The sequence below is a fragment of the Podarcis vaucheri genome (assembly GCF_965113315.1).
Source record: "Podarcis vaucheri genome assembly, chromosome: 3".
Lineage (NCBI taxonomy): Eukaryota > Metazoa > Chordata > Lepidosauria > Squamata > Lacertidae > Podarcis > Podarcis vaucheri.
Window position 1 is genome coordinate 24,303,400 of NC_138761.1, and position 21,542 is coordinate 24,324,941.

The 21,542-nt window shown below is 42.1% G+C and overlaps 1 protein-coding gene across 6 annotated transcripts in view; it reads left to right on the forward strand.

The window, feature by feature from the left end:
• Nucleotides 1-294: 294 nt before the first annotated feature.
• The window catches only part of HAAO (3-hydroxyanthranilate 3,4-dioxygenase), a 90,363-nt gene continuing 69,115 nt past the window's right edge, over nt 295-21,542 (forward strand). The window contains exons 1-9 of one of the 6 annotated variants that reach the window (XM_082217920.1): nt 296-568; nt 2,863-2,941; nt 4,206-4,289; nt 4,781-4,887; nt 6,137-6,226; nt 6,651-6,694; nt 15,266-15,411; nt 16,924-16,992; nt 19,738-19,820. In XM_082217920.1, the coding sequence (XP_082074046.1) occupies nt 486-568; nt 2,863-2,941; nt 4,206-4,289; nt 4,781-4,887; nt 6,137-6,226; nt 6,651-6,694; nt 15,266-15,411; nt 16,924-16,992; nt 19,738-19,820 (785 nt within the window). In that variant the 5' untranslated portion in view covers nt 296-485. Of the gene's footprint in view, nt 569-2,862; nt 2,942-4,205; nt 4,290-4,780; nt 4,888-6,136; nt 6,227-6,650; nt 6,695-15,265; nt 15,412-16,923; nt 16,997-19,737; nt 19,821-21,542 lie in introns of all 6 variants that reach the window. The other 5 variants (XM_082217921.1, XM_082217919.1, XM_082217918.1 and 2 more) reach the window with 5 other exon arrangements.

Sequence of the window (21,542 nt, forward strand, 5' to 3'; positions counted from 1 at the left end):
TTTGGCTTCTGCTGTTGAGCCTTCCATAGGCATCAGGTTGGCCACTGTGAGAAAAGAATGTTGGGCCAAATGGACTATCAGGCTGATTCAACAGGACCGGTTTGCAGAGCAGCCTTCAGAAAACACACACACACACACACACACACACACACACACACACACCTGGCACATCACTTTTACCATGACTGTGCAAGCTTTTGAAAAGGAAGCAGCTTGCTGTGTACTTTATCCCTCCACAAGTTGATCATTGGCTAAGCTACTGAGATACCCTTTCTTCAACAAAGAGACCTTTGGAAGATTGAACGCAGAGAGATTTGGCATTCTATTGAGAAGGGGGGGGTACAGTCAGAGCAGACACTGCCGCTCCGAAGTAGCTTAGAACCACGTATAGCAGCTCACGAGGGTTGTGCAAAACTTAGTTGGCATGATGTATTGAGCTATGCAAACCCATTTCCTTCCTCCGGCGCACTTTGCTATCAAGAGTCATGGAGAAGATGCTTGTGAACGTAAAGAAATGGGTAGAAGAAAACAGAGCTGCCTTCTTGCCTCCAGTATGCAATAAGCTCATGTAAGTTAATGGGTTTGTGTGTGGGTTTTTTATTAATGGAACATGTGCAGAATTTTCTCCTTCTCTTGAGGGTCGGACTCAATGCAATGGCTTACAAGAAAGGAGATTCTGACTAAACATGATGAAAAACTTCTGACAGTAAGAGCTGTTCGGCAGTGGAACAGACTCCCACGAGAAGTGGTGAATTCTCCTTTCTTGGAGGTTTTTAATCAGAGGTTGGATGGCCATCTGTCATGGATGCTGTAGCTGAGATTCCTGTATTGCAGGGGGTTGGACTAGATGACCTGTGGGGTCCCTTCCAACTCGAAGATTCTAGGATTCTATAATTCGCTGTTCTATGTTTCTTTGAAAACAAAAATGTTATTTTTCAATTCTTATGCAAATTAAAGAGGAGAAGAGAGTCACGGCTCAGTAGAGCAGCAATGCTTTGCATACCAAGAGTTCCAGGTGCAGCCCCTGGCATCTTCAGGTAAAACTGGGAGATTCCTCTGTCTGAAACCCTGGAGGACCATTTCCAGTCAATGTAGACAGTACTGAGTGGTCTGATTCAGTACAAGGCAGCTCCCTATGGTCCTTGAGTGAAATACTGTATATGTCTGTCAAATGTCTTCAGTGTCTGGCCGAAACAGAAGCAATCAAACCTAAAGGCTGTTTTGCAGATTGAAAGCCATAGCTGTCAACATTAAGTACACAATAATTCTTGATTCTAAACATGTTTTGTAGTCTTTGTGGCATCACAGATGCACTGATAATAAACTTGTTGTATGCCTGTGGACAGCAGGTTGTAAGAGTGTACAACACTCCACAAATAATATTTTTCACACCTTAAAATAAAACACAGGTTCAGAATAATAATAATTATTATTATTTATTATTATTATTTATACCCCGCCCATCTGGCTGGGCTTCCCCAGCCACTCTGGGTGGCTTCCAACAAAATATTAAAATACAGTAATGCATCAAACATTAAAAGTTTCCCTAAACAGGGCTGCCTTCAGATGTCTTCTAAAAGTCTGGTAGGTGTTCTTCTCTTTGACATCTTGTGGGAGGGCATTCCACAGGGTGGGTGCCACTACCGAGAAGGCCCTCTGCCTGGTTCCCTGTAGCTTCACTCTCACAGTGAGGGAACCACCAGAAGGCCCTCAGCACTGGACCTCAGTGTCCGGGCAGAACGATGGGGGTGGAGACGCTCCTTCAGATATACTGGACCAAGGCTGTTTTGAGAAGAACTCCAGGTTTTGAAGAAGCAAGCCATATAACTGGGAAACATGTTTGAGTTTTCCAGGCACCAAGAGGGTGGGAATAACATATAATAATCAAAGTGCAACAACAATTTTAGGATAGCTCAGAGGTGGGCTGTGCAACCACTGTTTGTTGAGGGGGAGAAGGGAAAGGAGAATGTTAGCCGCTTTGAGACTCCCTCGGGTAGTGATAAAGCGGGATATCAAATCCAAACTCCTCCTCCTCCTCCTCCTCCTCTTCTTCTCCTTCTCCTCCTCCTCCTCCTCCTCCTCCTCCTCCTCCTCCTCCTCCTTCTTCTTCTTCTTCTTCTTCTTCTTCTTCTTCTTCTTCTTCATCTTCTTCTTTAGCTGAATCCCACAGACTCAGGAAGACTCAGCTTGAATCTGAATTGAATTGAGGCCACTCCAACTTGCTCTGAGTAAATTGGGGGTGATTTGAGCCCATTTGGAGCTTGGAACTCTGTCTAAGCTTGGCTGCCTGCCCCACCCCATCCCTACCCCCCCCCCCAGTGTTGCAAAACACCATATTAGGTGGATGCCAGTTTGGGAATTTGTACTTTGCTCACTGAGAGCTCTAGCTCCCAACCCAGAGCTAAAGTCTCATTGAACACTATCCAATCACAGTGCTTGGGGAGAGGGATAGTGAAAACTTCAAAGTACAACTCAGCTCCCACTGGCTTCATTCTTTTGCAAGCTCCCTCTCTGAATGTTAGAAAGCAGGAATGTGGGAGAAATTTGATTCATTTCTCATGTAGAAGTGAAACTCACTAATTTACACTATTTGAAACAATACACGAGCATCCTTTGAAATTTGAACTTCTCCAAATTTTGCAGTGTTGTTTGTTGACCAAGTAAATTGTATAAAAGTGCACCTGTCAATGAAAATAGCATGCGGATATGCTTTATATCAGGGAAGCCAGCCATGCAAAATTGTGCAAATAGGCAAGGTTGCATACAAAAATGCTGGTTCGAAGAGTCTTTACTCTTTTATACTTTTATGCCTTAACTTATCATAGGTTTATGTTAAGAATTGGTTTTTTTATTACCCTGCAGGCACCACTATCAGCTCAATGTAATGTTTGTTGGTGGGCCAAACCAAAGGAAGGATTATCATATTGAAGAAGGAGAAGAGGTAACACATTGGGAAGTCTTTCATTTAGTGATTTGGGTACAATGTCCTCACGTAGGCTTGCACTATCTATGACACAATGCCCTCTAGATGTTGTTGGACTACTACTTCCATCATGCTTGATCATTGGCTACTCTGGCTGGGACTGATAGAGGAGTAAAAAGGTAAAGGTAAAGGTCCAGTTGTGACCGACTCTGGGGTTGCAGTGCTCATCTCGCTTTATTGGCTGAGGGAGCCAGCGTATAGCTTCCAGGTCTTGTGGCCAGCATGACTAAGCCACTTCTGGCGAACCAGAGCCACACACGGAAACACCGTTTACCTCCCCGCCGGAGTGGTACCTATTTATCTACTTGCACTTTGACGTTCTTTTGAACTGTTAGGTTAGCAGGAGCAGGGACCGAGGAACGGGAGCTCACCCCATCTAGGGGATTCAAACCGCCGACCTTCTGATCGGCAAGTCCCAGGCTCTGTGGTTTAACCCACAGCGCCACCTGCGTCCTGATAGAGGAGTAGGGTACTACTATCATTAAGCTATTTTTTTAAAAGCGAGCATCTTAGCCTAGGCATAGGCAAACTTGGCCCTCTAGATGTTTTGGGACTACAACTCCCATCATTCCTAGCAAATAGGACCAGTGGTCAGGGATGATGGGAATCATAGTTCCAAAACATCTGGAGGGCTGAGTTTGCCTCTGCCTGGTCTTAGCATTCATAGCTCGCAGTTTCCCATGTATCCAATAGATGTCAGCATTTTCCATCATATTGAATTTTTAAAACCACAGTTCATTTTTTTAAAAAAATATATTTATTAAGATTTTCAAAATATTACAAAATGAAAAAAGAAAAAAGGAAAATACAAAATAAAAGTAGTTAAAAACAACTCAATCTTTCCGTTACTTATCTTTCATTTGCTTGTTTCCCGGACCTCCTCGCGCCTCCCTTTTTTGTATTCCAATTCAGTTTGTTAGTTCAGCAAATCCTTCACCTCTTTGTTTATCCTAGTCTTTAATCTTAAAATATTGTGACATTAAATTTTTACCTGTTAATAATCCATTTTTCATATTCCCTTATAATATTACAGCTAAAAACAACTTAATTTCTATCCAACATCATTCTAACATTCATTTTAAAACCACAGTTCAATACCGTAAACAGGTTCCCAAAACTGATTGTGTGGGCCCTGCAATATACATGAATCCCTTGCAGACTGTACATATGGCATTGTGATATGCATGCTTTAAATTAAGTTTTTCCCTCTCCTACACTGTAGTTGTTCTACCAGCTGGAAGGAGATATGTGCCTGAAGATAATAGAGAATGGAAAACACAAGGATATCTACATTAAAGAAGGAGAGGTAAACATAGGCTTGTAAATGGTTAATGGAAAATGGGTGGGGGAAATATGTGCATAAAGCAAGGGTACATTTGTCATAGTTCTCTCTGCTGAAGAAACAAGCCACATTTTCCATTGACTTGAGGCTTACTTCTTCAGTTATAGGGTTAGGGTTAGCTATAGGAACGTTTGCATGAAAAGAAAAGTAAGCAAACAGAATGAGCTCCGGGTGCGCCTGGAGTCCTCCCTTTATCATGCATATAGCATACCCTCCAACATTTCTCCGATACAACCTCTGTATCTTCCATCCAGACAAGCAAGAGGTATTATCAGAGTTCAAGGACACATTCCAGCCAGAAAACATTCAGGGGGCGAAACAAGGCCAGTGTATGGCCTGAGGAGAATTCTGAGGGCCAGATAGAGCAGGATTTGGCCCCCAAGCCTAAGGTTCCCCACTCCCGCCATGAAGTATGGCAACTGTTTCCACTTCCTTTCTTTTCTTTTTCTGGGCAGATGTTCCTATTACCAGCCAGGATACCACATTCTCCTCAGAGATTTGCAAACACTGTGGGATTGGTTATTGAGAGAAAAAGATTAAAGACTGAAACCGATGGACTCAGGTGAAATATAATCTTCTTAAAACTCTGACTCTATTACCTTGAGCAACTTTGAGAACAATTTTGGTTCAAAAAAAGTGGCATACAAATACTGTAGTATAAATATAGTACTTATGCAATATGTAACCTCCCCGGGGCACAAACCTGGGCAGTGTGTATGGAGGTCCTGGGCTGCCAAGATGATAAGCCTCGCTGATGTGGTCCAAAGGAAAGTAGAGCAATATGCTTGGCTGCTGGAGTTACCAGAAGGAGGCGTACAAGGCGCCATCCAACTGTCTTAGGGCCTCCACTCTGGGTTTGTGTAGGGTTTACTGCTTAGCATTTCCCCAAACATTTCCCAAACATATCCCACAAGGCAGTGAATGTTTAGGATCAGAGTATTCCTTCTCCTTGATGGGCCACCTTTCCAGGTTGATGAGCCCCATCTGCTCCTCACTTCCTTCTACAGCACATGCAGAACCCACCTTCTTGACCACTGAACCCTCCATTGGCCACACAATCCAACAGAGCCTGTCTTCACATTCAGGGGGAAGTCCCTAACTCACTGAGGGTTTGAGACCCATCAGCTACCCTTACCTGGTTTAGCTGGTGTGGCCGCTGTCGCATGCAGGCAGCTTCTAGGAGTCACAGGTGAGATCTGAGTGTAGGATGGAGACCAAAGTGGGACAAACTAGCCCATAAGGAGCACAATGCGTGTGTGTGTCCCCCATAGGTACTACCCCTCCTGTAACATCCTACACATCCCGTGGAGCTCACTTCAGTGCTGATAAAGCAGCGATTTGACTTCACCCCTGGAGGCACACTGCATTGTCTCTCTAGACAGATGGATGCCAACAAGTATGCAATGTGTAGTAAATAACATATTGAGGAAAGAGTCATAGATCAGTGGGACAGGACATATTTGCGCACAGAGGGTCTGCTATCTCTAGGTTGGGCTGGAAATGTCCTCAGTTTCAAACCCTGGAGATCTTCTGCCCATCAGTGCACACAATACTGTGCTTAATGACAAGGATGTGCTGCCATGTATTTGAATTAACTCCAATCTAAGCTGAAATCAGATTTCAAGATTCTCAGTGGTGCCGAATTTTATTATCCTACCCAGTGCAGATAAGTTCAAATCAAAGCATCATAGGTTTATTTGTTTTTACCAGTGCATAATATTTTGAAACACATTTAGAGAGTAAAATAACACAGCCTTCCATTTTATATGATACAATCACTTAATGCAATTCCTCCCCCACCCTTTTGTCAGATACTACGTTGGAGAATCAACCAATGTCCTTTTTGAGAGATGGTTTTACTGTGAGGACCTTGGCACACAACTTATCCCAATAATCCAAGAGTAAGTCTTCTCCATTTTATTGCATTGGGTTGTATCCAAATAACTTTTATTCAGAGCTGACCCACTGAAATTAATGGGCCCAAGTTGTATTATTATTATTATTATTATTATTATTATTATTATTATTTGCCCCAGCCACTCTGGACAGCCCCCAACAAAATATTAAAAACACAGTAAAATGTCAGCCATTAGAAACTTCCCTTAAGAAAGTCAAATAGTTGTTTATCTGTTTGACGTCTGTTGGGAGGGCTTTCCACAGGGCAGGTGCCACTACCGAGAAGGCCCTCTGCCTAGTTCCCTGTTGCTTCACTTCTCACAGAGGGAGTGGGAAAGCAAGCATGCATTTGTAATGTCGCCCAGACATACAATTTGGTTACCTATATTAGTCTGAAAAGTTTTACTCCTTTAACATTTGTCATTCCAGGTTTTTCAGCTCAAGGCAGTATCAGACTGGAAAACCCAATCCAGGTAATATAAACTGATTTCAGAACCAAAGCAATTATTCAACAAGCAATAATATGGGGGGGGGGTGTTTCCCTTAAGGAAAGCTTAATTAACAACAACAACAACAACAACACTATTATTACTGGCTGTACTGGCTGTGCACACATGACACATTCAAAGCTCACAGACCTTGGGGATCCTGGGAACTTTAGTTTACCACTCACAGAGCTACTATTCCCAATCTCAGCACCCTTAACAGTTTTCAGGATTTGGGGATGGCGGTGGATGTGATTTAAATGTATGGTATGTACAGAACCACTGTCTCTCTTTAAACACTGCTCCAAATGAAATAACTTCTTCAGGAGAAATGCTAACTTTCTTCTCTCTTTTTCTCTTAACTGACACTCTGCCAGAATTAAAGGGTAGAGACAACAGAGAGATAGATTTATTGCCTAGCTTTCTCTGGACTTTTCAGAATCTCAAAAATTAAAATACATAGCTTTCTAACAAAGCTTTTCATAAGAAAGTGGAAAACTTTGCTCTGGAGTGTTTGTGCTTCCTCTGACAGCTTCAATAAACTTGTGCAAAAGGTTCTCGGTGGTTCAGTTCAATTCCCATGATGAAATATTAGAAGAGCTCTTAGGGATGATTGTTTGCACACGGCCGCATGGGGTGGCTTCCATGGTTAAGAGTATTACAAAGCAAAAGAGGAGCTATTGTGCTTTGTCTAAGGTGTTTATTCCCGCCCCCCCTTAAAAACTCTTATGAGAGTATTTCTCTCTCCTTCTTTATTATATTAACAATAACAAAACCACTTGTGTTTATTTCTAGATACAAAGAAGCTAGACTACTTGAAGCCGGTTTGTCTCTTAAGCTTGACACAACAGACAGAGTAGATTAAAAAACGGCAAATGCTATAATTGCATTTTAGCAACAGCCATTGGGTTTTACAGTGGTTTATCCCAGGGCGACGCGGGTGGCGCTGTGGGTTAAACCACAGAGCCTAGCACTTGCCGATCAGAAGGTTGGCGGTTTGAATCCCCATGACGGGGTGAGCTCAGTTGCTTGGTCCCTGCTCCTGCCAACCTAGCAGTTTGAATGCACGTCAAAGTGCAAGTAGATAAATAGGTACCACTCCAGCAGGAAGGTAAACGGCATTTCCGTGCACTGCTTTGGTTCGCCAGAAGCAATTTAGTCATGCTGGCCACATGACCCGGAAGCTGTACGCCGGCTCCCTTGGCCAATAAAGTGAGATGAGCGCCAAACCCCAGAGTCAGTCACGACTGGACCTAATGGTCAGGGGTCCCTTTACCTTATTATCCCAGGGATGGAGAAGCTGTAAGCCTCCCATATGTTGTTGTCCTCTGGTTCCCATCAGCCCCCAACCAGCAAGGTCAGGGATGATGTGAGCTGTAGTTCAGCAAAACATCTGGAAAGCCATGGGATCCCCATTCCTAGTTCACCCCTAACTGGGTGCTACACTAGAACTAGTGGTAATCTTTTGGCTGCCACCAAAATGGGAGTGACACACAGATTCCTTCCCCTTCTTTAAAGATCTAGTAGAAGTGACCTCGTGTCATGCATGCCATCCATTCATATTATACCCTGGGATGTGATCATGTGAGTTCACTATCTCTCAACCCAAGCAGGGTTGCTATGGAGTTAAAATGATGGAGGAGAGGAGGAGAAAGGTTTAAGCTGCTCTGGGCAGCCTTGAATGAAAGGTAGGAGGGAAATGCAAGAAAAATAGCTGGTTGTTGCAAGAAGAAAACCATAATCTTTGTGACCTGTTTTCTGCATCAGTTGTTCATTTAGTTAAGTGCAGTCATCGTTGCTGTTCAAGGATGTTAATGTACATGACAAGTTCCTGAAATAAGGGTGGGAGAATCTGCCCATTTTGGTTTCAGTTTCTCATTTTTCAAGTCATTTCACATGTCTGTATCAGTCTGTGATTTCTTTTTAAAAAAACATGCCCATGAAAATTCATCAACATTTTAATGAAATTTCCTCCTTTTATCTGCAATTTTGCCTGGCATACACTTTTTTTTTTTTTTTTGCAAAGCAATTTTGCATTTTATATGTTGTTTTCAGGAGCATATGCTTTTTGATGCACACTTTAATATACACATTTTTGTATGCATCATTTGGTTGAGAACTGCATCGTAAAAAGTAGACAAGTGCCGATCTTGAAGATTTGCATGTTGTTTCAGGAACTTCCAATTGGGTAGGTTTGCATTGCAAGTCCTCACTAAACTGAATTTCATCTCCATCTCTACCTCTAAGACACAACTAGATGCAGCAGCCATCGGGGGGGGGTAGGCAGGGTAGGGAGTTCAGTGAAGAAGAAGAAGAAGAAGAAGAAGAAGAAGAAGAAGAAGAAGAGGAGGAGGAGGAGAAGTTTGGATTTGATATCCCGCTTTATCACTACCCGACGGAGTCTCAAAGCGGCTAACATTCTCCTTTCCCTTCCTCCCCCACAACAAACACTCTCTGAGGTGAGTGGGGCTGAGAGACATCAAAGAAGTGTGACTAGCCGCTACACAAACATATCAGCGACCAGCAGGCCTACCTGTCTATGGTGGAATTGAGAAACAGGGAAAATAATTTAAGATTACGCTCTATCCCAGAGATTGAGAAAGAGGACTTGACCGGCTTTCTGACAGCAGAATTCTCTAAATTCTGGGGTATAAAGGAAGATACAGATTTTAAAATAACAACTGCATTCAGACTGGGAAGAGTCGCCAGGAAAGACAGGCCTAGAGATTGCTTGATCATCTTAAGGACCAAGCAGGAGAGAGACAAACTACTTGACCTACATTTCAATAAAGCACTTGAGATCCAGGACAGAAGAGCACAAATCTACAAGGATATCCCTAAACAACTACTGGATCTCAGATCTAACTATACTTATCTAGCTGGACTCCTGAGAAGCAACGGAATACCTTACAGGTGGGAGTTTCCACAAGGTTTATCATTCAACTACACAGGAAAGAAGATTAAAATCAAAACGACAGAGGATAGCCAGAAGTTTCTACACGACCACGGAGAAGACCTGCAGAAGGGAGTAGCAGTTCCTTGGCCTCCACCTGAGTCTGGAAAAGAGCCAGCACCCTCGGATTTGGACAAGAAAGAAGACGCCCCATAAAGAGCAACAACAGATTGATACAGGATGTCTCTACAGCTGTATAGTTGGAATATTAATGGCGCAAATTCCCCGGAAAAACGCAAAAGGATTTTTCATATTTTGAAGAAGGAACACTTGGATATAATTTGTCTGCAAGAAACTCACGTGACTAGGCTTCATAGGAAAGTATTAATAAACAAAAGACTAGGCCAAGAATTTATTTCATCAGATAGAGTTAAAAAGAGAGGAGTGGTGATCTACGTAAAAGAGAATCTATCACCAAAATTTTTGTTTAAAGATGAACAAGGAAGAATCCTGGCAATTGAAATACAAATCCAAGGAGAAAAAGTTTTGATACTAGGAATTTACGCACCAAATGAGGGGAAATCAGAATTCTACAAGAAGCTTCATGAGACATTACTGGACTATCTGGACTATTCTAACATCATTATGATGGGAGACATGAATGGGGTGGTCTCTACCTATATGGATAAGTCACAGAACCAGAACCTGACCAAGGATGGAAGACTACCAAAAACTTTTTTCGAACTAACTGACAATATGGATTTGATTGATCTATGGAGGACGAGAAACCCCTTAGGTAAAGAAGGAACTTTCTTCTCTGAGGCCCACCTGTCATGGACAAGAATCGATCAAATTTGGACAACTAGAGGGCTGGCACCTAAGACCACAAGAGTAGAAATCTGCCCAAAGACCTGCTCCGACCACAACGCTCTGAAAATGGAAATGAGATTTACCACAGCCGACTCCTTCAGATGGAAAATGAATGACAACCTGCTGAGAGATCAAGAGATTGTAAAGAAGGCCCAAAAAGCTTTAAAGGACTACTTTGAAATCAACCTCAACACCTCGGTGGAAAAAAGAATAATCTGGAACGCAAGTAAAGCTGTTATGAGAGGGTTTCTGATACAACAAAACACGATCAAGAAAAAATTTTGGAATGGGAAAAAGGATAAGATATTAGAGAAGATAAGAGATGGAGAGAAAAAACTAAGATTGAATCCAAAATCAAAAGAGACTTTAAGAGAAATTAAATTCCACCAGTCACAATATATGAAATTGATTAACCAAGAAGTGGAATGGAAAATCAAACAAATGAAACAAAGATCTTTTGAATCTGCGAATAAATGCGGGAAACTGCTAGCTTGGCAGCTGAAAAAGAGACAAAAACTAAATTATGTTACCAACTTAGAAGTTGAAGGAAAAAATATTCAGAAACCGGGAGAAATTAGAAAGTGCTTCCAGAAATACTTTAAAAAATTGTATACCCAAGGGCCTGAGGAAGTGACTGAGATAGAACAATTCTTGAAAGACAATGGCCTACCAGAACTATCTCAAGAGAAGAGATCAATCTTGAATTGTAAAATAACGCAACAGGAAATAGAGGTTGCCATTCAGAACATGCAGCTAGGCAAATCTCCAGGCCCTGATGGACTTACCTCCAATAATAATAATAATAATAAATTTTATTTATATCCCGCCCTCCCCAGCCAAAGCCGGGCTCAGGGCGGCTAACAACAATCAGTACTACAAGTACTACAGGATGTTAAAGGACTACTTGATACAACCATTAATGGAGGTTTGCAACCAGATTATGGGGGGAGGGAGGGCACCAGAAACGTGGAAAGAAGCATTCATCACACTGATACCTAAAGTGGAAACTGAAAAGACTCAACTTAAGAACTACCGTCCCATCTCACTCCTAAACGTGGATTACAAAATATTTGCAGATATTTTGGCAAACAGACTTAAAAAAGTATTAAATGAAGTAATTCATAAGGACCAAGCAGGTTTTCTCCCAGGTAGACATTTGTTTGATAACACTAGGAATATTATTGATATTCTGGAACTTTTACAAACAAATATTAACACTAAAGCAGTGCTAATTTTTATTGATGCGGAGAAGGCCTTTGACAACATTTCTTGGAAATTTATGAAGAAAAACTTGGAAGGGATGGGAGTGGGAAGGGGGTTTGAGAACGGAATAGAAGCAATCTATTCAGAACAAAAAGCTAAGTTGATAGTGAACAACGTGGTGACAGAAGAACTTCAGATAGAAAAAGGAACACGTCAGGGGTGCCCCCTTTCTCCTTTATTGTTTATTTCAGTCCTGGAGGTTTTGCTGAACATGATAAGGAAGGATCGGCAGGTACAAGGAATACGGGTCGGAGCGAAACAATATAAACTGAAAGCATTTGCAGATGACTTGGTTTTAACATTACAGGAGCCAGAATCTAGTACAAAAAGAGTTTTGGAATTGATTCAGAAATTTGGTCGGGTGGCGGGTTTTAAGTTGAACAAACAAAAAACTAAGGTGTTAGGGAAAAATTTGACAGCCACTGAAACAGAGGGGTTTCAGAAGGAAACAGAACTAAATATTGTTTAAAAAGTGAAATACCTGGGGGTCAATCTCTCTTCCAAGAACTTGAATTTATTTAAAGATAATTATGAGAAATGTTGGTCAGAAGTTAAAAAAGATCTAGAAATTTGGTCAAGACTGAAATTGTCCTTGTTGGGTCGAATTGCAGCTATAAAAATGAACGTTTTGCCAAAAATGCTGTTTTTGTTTCAAGCCTTGCAGGTTGTGGACAGAGTGGAATGTTTTGGAAAGTGGCAGAAGGATATTTCTAAATTTGTCTGGCAGGGCAAAAAGCCCCGAATAAAGTTTAAAATATTAACAGATGCAAAGGAGAGAGGGGGGTTTGCCCTGCCAGACTTAAGGTTATATTATGAAGCTGCGGCCTTCTGCTGGATGAAAGATTGGATTCTGTTAGAAAACACTGATGTCCTGGATCTGGAAGGCTTCAATAATTCGCTAGGTTGGCATGCGTATTTGTGGTATGACAAGGCAAAAACATATGGAATGTTTAAAAACCATATTGTCAGAAAAGCAATATTTATGGTCTGGAAAAAATACAAAGACTTATTAGAAAGCAAAACTCCGAGGTGGGTATCACCAATAGAGGCCAAGGCTCGGAAAAAACCTAATATGGAGGCCGGTTGGCCGAAATATTGGGAAATAATAGAAAACATTGGAGACAACTGGAGGTTGCAGAGCTTTGAAAAATTAAAGGGTAAGGTGCAAGATTGGCTTCATTATGCCCAAATTAATGAGGTTTTCAAGCTAGATAAAAAAACAGGATTCCAGGTGGAAAAATCGAAACTTGAGACAGAATTGTTAGAACCAAAGACCAAGCTATTATCGAGAATGTATAACTTGCTGCTTAAATGGAACACTCAGGATGAGACAGTTAAATCAGCCATGATAAAATGGGCTCAGGACATTGGTTATAACATTATGTCTGAGGACTGGGAAAGGTTATGGACCACCGGTATGAAGTTTACGGCATGTAATGCCTTGAAAGAAAACATTATGAAAATGGTATACAGGTGGTACATGACCCCAGTCAAGCTTGCTAAGATTTACCATTTGTCCGATAATAAATGTTGGAAATGTAAGGAGGCTGAAGGGACATTCTTTCATCTTTGGTGGACCTGCCCAAGAGTGAAGGCCTTCTGGGAAATGATTTATAACGAGTTAAAAAAGGTGTTTAAATACACCTTCCCTAAGAAACCGGAGGCATTCCTCCTGGGCATTGTCGGCCAGAAGGTGCTAAAGAAGGATAGAACTTTTTTCATGTATGCCACCACTGCAGCAAGGATACTTATCGCTAAGCATTGGAAGACTCAAGATTTGCCCACACTGGAGGACTGGCAGGCGCAATTGATGAGCTACATGGAACTAGCTGAGATGACTGCCAGGATCCGAGATCTGGGAGAAGAAGCAATGGAAGAGGACTGGAAAAAATTTAAGGACTATCTGCAAAAGTTTTATAAGCTATATGAACTTTGAGATGCCGTATGACTTGGAAGGTTAGCCCCAGCAACGAGAGTGGATTATATAAGAAATTGGATATCATTCATGAAAGAATCAAAGTTTAAATGGGTAAAAATGATAATATGCTATATTTTTAGAATAAATGGAAAATAAGGGATTTAAACTTAAATTGCAATTGAAAGTACAAAGAAACACATGAAACAAGGGTATAACTTGCTGATAATTTTATTGTTAAGAATGCACTTGGCGGGAGATGTGGGGAAGTTCGATAGAAATCTGAAATAAGTTGTTGAAATGGTTTGGATTTTCTGTCTTTTCTTCTTTTCTATTTTCTATGTTTCTTCTTTTTTCTGTTTCATTTGTAATTGGAAAAAACGCAATAAAAAAATTATTATAAAAAAAGAAGTGTGACTAGCCCAAGGTCACCCAGCAGCTGCATGTGGAGGAGCGGAGACGCAAACCCGGTTCACCAGATTACGAGTCTACTGCTCTTAACCACTACACCACTCTGGCTCCCAGTGAGGTGCAGACATGGTGGCAGGAGCACTGGACTACCTCTGCTAAGCCTCTTCCTTCCTCAGAACTAACAGTGACTCTTGGCGTTGGGAAGGCAGGTGTTGGGAAGAAGCTGCCCAGCTTGTGCTGCTCCACCGTGCATGAAGTGTTGGCCTGAGGGTTTTTAAAATTAAAAGACCTTAGAGGCCAGTTACCAGGAATAGCATTTTCTTGCCAGAGATCTGCAGAGTTTTAACAAGTTTCTTATCTGTTTGGGTTTTTTTTTTAACTATAAATTTTGGTGCCATGTCTTTGTTATTCCCAGTGCAGTACATTTTTTCCACATCTAAACCTGATCTGCAAAAACAATTATACAGGATACAGGAAGGTTTTCAAGTAGGCCAAATGAACGCAATCCCAGGACCCCTGGCTGACTATACTACTGATGCTTACCTAATGTGCTTCATAACTACTTGGGCTACCAGAGACGTTGCATTTTTCTGCATCTTATTTGGACCATTACCTGAAAAGCACCCCAGAGACATGTTTCGGAGAAGAAAATGGGAGTGTGGGAGAAGATTTCACCTTTGCATTGAGTTAAGAGACTGAAGTTAATTTCACAGGGTGCAGAACTGTGAACCTCAGAACAGGATTTGAAAGGGCAGAGAGTGTTTCAGACTGTTTCAAAACAATCAGGAAATGCAGGGTATTAAATTTTGAAGTGCTGCGTAATCAGTTTTGCTCCATATTGGCCAAGAGAATCCCTAGAAGGCATTTGAATGCCCAGTAGGGAGGTAATGAGTAGTGGCAGTAAATGTGTCTGCTTAATGTTGTCTGTATTTATGACAAAGCAGGAGTTGAAAGACCTAATGGGTGGCAGGTTTAAAGAAGCTGGTGAAGGGCAGGAGAAGCTGCTGTGGACTGTTAGATAATTTGAAATTTGGCCCTTGTCCTTTTCTACCTGTATGTTTGAATCTTCTGAAACACCAAGCATTAATATGACAATATCACATGTTCTTGCAATAAGCTTTCGGATGGGCTAACACCTGTCGCCACTTCTAAAGCAATCAGAAATATATATATATCTTTTCTACCTCTAGATTTTCTTTATTTTTAGATGAACTTTTGAAAGAAATGCCTTTCCCCTTAAACGAAGCCAAGGTCATGGATCCTTTTTCCTTTCAAGGCTGGCTGAACGATCATCGTGAAGAGATAGATCAGAAGAAATCCTTCAAACTTTTTGGAGACAGCTCTGAAACTGAGGTAGAAAAAACTTGAGTACTTTGAAAAGGAGGAGTTGAGTGAATTATTTTTTCAAGTGAACACGCAGCCTCCTGTGTAGAAGTGTTTTTTATATCTTATTCAGGGGCAGGGAATAAATGATATGCAATGTTCCTCAAGGATAATCTAGCCTGAAGATGTCCATTCTCTCTCTCTTCTCTTGTCCTTGGACAAGGATGAGGAATCTCTGCCCAATCTCTGTTGGACTCCCAGTAGATGAAGGCAGCTGTAGTCAAGCCATGTCTGGAAGACTGCAGGTTCCCAAACCCTGCACTAGGAGAAACTCTATAGCAGTTGTATGCCCAACAGCCGTTCTAGGGAGCTATACAGATTCCTGCTAATACACAAACTGATTTACACCAGTACTTCTGAGGACACTGATTTAGTCATCAAGAGACCAAACAAGTGACGTTAAATGTGCCTTTTCAGTTAACATTAAACATAAATAAAAATAGATATTTATATAACTTATTCAAAGTGTTGGTGCTGACCTTTAAAGCCCTAAACATCCTTGGCCCTGTATTCCTGAAGGAGCATCTCAGCCCCATCGTTCTTCCCAGATATTGAGGTTCAGCTCTGAGGGCCTTCTAGTGGTTCCCTCACTGCAAGAAATGAGGTTACAGGGAAGCAGGCAGAGGGCCTTCTCAGTAGTGGATCTCTCCATGTGGAACATCCTCCAATCAGATGTCAAGGAGATAAATAACTATACAACTTTTAGAAGACATCTGAAGGCAGCCCTGTTCAGGGAAGTTTTTAATGTTTGATGTTTTATTATGATTTTATATTTGTTGGAAGCCACCCAGAGTGGCTGGGGAAACCCAGCCAGATGGGTGGGAAACAAATAATAAAATTATTATTATTATTACTATATACCTCTAATAATCAAGTCTGATTTGAGGTGGTTTACAATGTTGGAAAAATCCCCCACATGGATGCATCTTCTATTGATGATGTTGCTTTCCTCACAAAAGTGACCAAAATCAACTTACAAAAACAATAAATCATTAAAACCAAGTGCTCATATTCTCCAGGACCTGGGACAAGATGTGCAGAGCATTGCTGCAAAGACCAGTGCCGTCAAGGTTAACCATTGGGATCTGCCCCTAACTTCTAAACAGGGATTAAGAGGAATGAGAAGAGAAAAATAAATGAGGAACCACAGCTGTTTGAAGTCCAGAAAAAGATTCCCATTAAGTTCAAGTGCAAGCCTCTGGCGAAAGGAAAACTCACTGTCTGTCCCAAGAGTGGTGTGCGCTATGGATGAAAGCACAAAGCTATTAGTGGGAGGATCAGAAGAGTACAGGAGCAAAGACCATAGAGGTGAAGAGAGAGAGAAATGTGTAGATGTGATCTGTTACATTTTGCTTTTACATTCTGGTATACAAAGCCTTTGGCAAAGTTAATGCATCTTCTCACAATTTCCATTAAATAATTTTACATTGACACAAATGTTTCTCATAGTAACACATTGCATTTTCTTGGTTTGTTGCCCAGGTTATAATTTTTGGACCAGGAATAACCAAAGAGGGAGGAAAGAATGCAGATGTATGGCTATGGCAGCTGGTATGTGATGCTAGTTCCATTTCGCACTAACTATGTAGGTAGGGTAAAAAGGTAAATGACCCCTGGAAGGTTAAGTCCAGTCAAAGGCGACTATGGGCAGTGCTGATCTCACTTCAGGCCCAGGGAGCCGGTGTTTCCGCACTGGCAATACTGTATTTTTCGCTCTGTAAGACGCACTTTTCCCCCTCCAAAAATTAAGGGGAAATGTGTGTGCGTCTTATGGAGCGAGTGGCTTCGCGTTGCTTTTGCTGAAGCCTGGAGAGTGAGAGGGGTCGGTGCACACCTGCCCCTCTCGCCCTCCAGGCTTCAGGGATAGCTGCCCGAAGCCTCTGGAGTGCAGCAGGAGCTCCCGCTGCACTCTGGAGGCTTCGTGTTGCTTTCGCTGAAGCCAGGAGAGCAAGACTCTCCTGGCTTCAGGGATAGCCGCAGCAGGAGGAGAAATGGAAGGGGCTCCGCTTCTCCTTCCACTTCGCTGAAGGGGCGCTGTGCAGAGAGGGAGAGAATTTTTTTTTCTTGTTCTCCCCCTCTAAAACTAGGTGCATCTTATGGTCGGGTGCATCCTATAGAGTGAAAAATACGGTAATTCTTCCATCGAACAAGCAATGGAAATAAATGAGGTGTGTGCACTGATCATAAGTGGCTCAACAGGTAGGATAGAACTGCTATGGTAGCTTCTGGGGCAGCCAGTTGCTTAGCTGGAGGGAGAGCAGCAAGGTGACATACAGGCTGGCATGCTGCAAAGCCAATCCAGTGTTTGGCCATGTCTCCCCCAACCCTACCCCACAGCCTTGTCCCTTTTCCTCCTAGCAAGCAATAACAACACACTTGTCAGAAAGCAAGCATAGCTGCTCTGCCCCACTCGGTGAAGCCTCCATGAGCAGAGGATCCAACTGTGGGTTCGAGTTTGGCTCAGGAGAAAAGTCTTTCACTCCAGGGGTTACAGACGATGTTGGGACACCCTCATCAACGCTGCAGTTGGACTGAGGCAGTGGGGTTCACCCATGGATTCCTCAGCAGTTTCTGAACCTAGTCTACTGTTGATGCTGGCTATGCCTCAGTTTAAGAATATATGATGATTATTGCTGGATCTGGTCAAAAGTCCTTATAGCCCAGTTGTCCCATTGGCAGCCCACAAGCACAACCTGAGTGTAAAAGCATTCTCCCTACCTGCCCATTTGAAATAATTCTGCTCATGCAAGACCTCCATTAGTTCTCACAGGAATGAAATGGCTCACAGAGCATCATTCTTACAAGAATGATATGAACCCTTTTTAGTAGTGTATTCATGGTTTTCCTTGTAGTAATGTCAGTCTGGAGGATACTCTTGAGAGTCCCATGGACTGCAAGAAGATCAAACCTATCCATTCTGAAGGAAATTGGCCCTGAGTGCTCACTGGAAGGACAGATCCTGAAGCTGAGGCTCCAATACTTTGGCCACCTCATGAGAAGAGAAGACTCCCTGGAAAAAACCCTGATGTTGGGAAAGTTTGAGGGCACAAGGAAAAGGGGATGACAGAGGACGAGATGGTTGGACAGTGTTCTCGAAGCTACCAGCATGTTTTTGACCAAACTGCGGGAGGCAGTGGAAGACAGGAGTGCCTGGCGTGCTCTGGTCCATGGGGTCATGAAGAGTCGGACACGACTAAATGACTAAACAACAACACAATGTCAGTCTAGTCCCTGTTGGCTTGGTGAGCAACTTTTCAGGTCCTGGAAAGTATTTTAAGGATCTGATGAGAAGACTGAAAAATACTTTGAACAACCAAGTGCTGTATTTTCAGGCTGACATATCTGTCAGCACACTGCTAGCTTAGTTGATTAACAATGCCACAGAAGTGGGTCGCCTCAAGACAGCTTCATTATGTGGAGCTGTGGGCTGCAAAACTCAGTCTGATTGCTACTCCTCACAGTGCATCTATACTGGGTAGCAGGGGAGTTTTTCTGTTGGCTTTACTATGGAAGTTAAGCCTCACTCAGTCCCCCCCCCTTATTTCAATTCAAATAGTTCCACAAATGAAAAGGTCAGCTATCACTACAGAATTCCAGGGAGAGGTGAACAGCTTTCCCCCAAAGTTCTACATCGACTCACATTATTGGTTTCAATTCTCCCCCCGCCCTGCAAGTAATGAGCCCTAAACTGATCAAAACAAAGGAGAACCTTTTCACTGCATACTAGGTTTGCACAACTTGTGATGCACTAAATCGTTTTTTCTCAGCCAATGGGGGCATATGAAGAACTTGGTGTGGAGCGTGTGTAATGTACAATATTGTAATGTACAATATAAGTAAACAAATTTAAAGTTACAAAATTTTAATCCATGTGAAAAATTCAAATTAAATAAATACGCAAACTGGGATTGAAGGGTGTGTGGCATCTTTTTTATGTTAGCTAAAAGGGGACATGGACTGAAAAAAAGTTGAGAAACACTGTAGTAAATGAAACATCTCCCACCACCAGCCAAATCTAGGTTCTTGTCCCAATGACCATTCAGTTTATTCAGGTCCCAGAAAGAGGAGAACCAAGGATGTCTATCAAGCCTGTGGCATATAGTTGTTAATGACTAGTTTGGGTCACAAGCCCTGCTATTACAGAATTAATTGATTTGTTTATTTCCCAGATCACTAGATTACTGATGATTTGGTTAGACTGACTGATTAGTTCATAAAGATATACTTCCTAGTTTGTGGCTGCTAATGACAGTCCAGGAAGAATTAAAAGCCTGTCTTTTGTTCCTGCCTTTTCAGGAAGGAACATCTGTTGTTACTGCTGACAGTAATACCCTGTGTCTAGCAAATGGAGACAGCCTTCTCATTCCAGAGCAGACTGCGTAAGTATACAACAGTATGTGAGGTTGGCCACCTTTTGCAAATGGCCACCTCCTCTCACTCAGATTATTGGTGCATCGCTGCTCCTTCTGCTTTCTATTCATGGAACATTCATTTAGTTTCTACACCAGGGGTAGCAATTATTTATTTATGTTGCTGAACTACAGCTCCCATCATTCCTAACCATGATGACTGAGGCTGGTGGACAATGTTCAACAACATCTGAAGGACACCATATTGGCTACCCCTGTTTGTGTGTAGTGGCACCAGTATTTTGTAACACCGTTCCTACTGAAATCAGACAGGTGCTGCCATTTTGATATTTTTGATACCAAAAGATATTTTGTTTCACCAGGCCTTCTCAGATAATTTATTTGTTTCACTGGTGGCTATTTCCCCTATACAGTCGTACCTTGGAAGTTGAACGGAATCCGTTCCGGAAGTCCATTTGACTTCCAAAACGTTCAGAAACCAAGGTGCTGCTTCCGATTGGCTCCAGGAAGTTTCTGCAGCCAATCAGAAGCCGCAGAACCCATGCTGGATGTTTGGGTTCCAAAAAACATTTTCAAACTGGAACACTCACTTCTGGGTTTGTAGCGTTCGGGAGCCAAAATGTTCGAGTTGCAAGGCATTCATTCAACTTCTGAGGTACGACTGTATTTTAAAGTTTTAATTATACACCATGTTTATTATTATTATTATTATTATTATTATTATTATTATTATTATTATTATTGAATTGGTGGTCCTATGATCTATGGGTATAGGGTGGTATGCAAATTTAATAAATAAATAAATAAAATAAAAACATTTATTTATTTATTTATTAAAATGATTGCTTAAAGGGACATTCTTCAGAGTGACGATAGCCAAGTCCGCTTACCCTCTCGATGCGGCAGTGTTGCGGGATGGCAGAGGCTATTCTAAGACCTTTGATGAGGGATTTGAGGATGGTGTCCTACCCTGATAGGTGGCCTGGGCATATCACAAGCCAGATCCTAGCCTGCACCAGGAATTGGCGAATGGTCATAGTTGTCAACGTTTCCCTTTTTTAAAGGGAAATTCCCTCATTCTGAATAGGATTCCTCGCAAGAAATGGGAAAAGTTGACAGCTATACGAATGAGGGTTCAGGCTTGGACAATGGGCTGGGCCAGGGGTGGGGGTGGAGCTGACAGAGCAAGAAGGCTTCCCTCAGGTCTGTGTCCAGGCAATTTGAACAGCCTCAGCTTGGAGCCCTACCTTGCTTTTCCTCGTCGGGTTCCTCTCATCGAGTCCATTGTTGGAGCATCAGATTGGCTGCCTCGCCTGCCCCAGTGGAATCATGATAGCCAAATATTTTGTGAGGGTTTTTGTTTTGCTTTTTGTAACTTTGTTTCACAAATCAAATACAAAGCTTGAGATTTTGTCTGCAATACACATTTACATCAGAGTAAACCTCACTGATATCAGTGGGGATTTCTTCTGAGTGATATAGGTTTGTGTTGTCTGTCTCAAACTAAGCATTCCTGCGCTGCCATTCCACTCCTGTTTTCTTGGAATGCTTTTTACCTTTAATCTACTGAACTAGAAAGGTGGCTGTTATGTACTGAGTTGAATAGGATCCAAAAGGCAGCAGTCTGATTGGTCCTAGAACAATAGGATTCAGAATGCAGCGGTCTGGTTGGTCCTAGAACAATAGGGTCCAGAATGCAGCAGTCTGATTGGTCCACAGGAGCCACCCAAT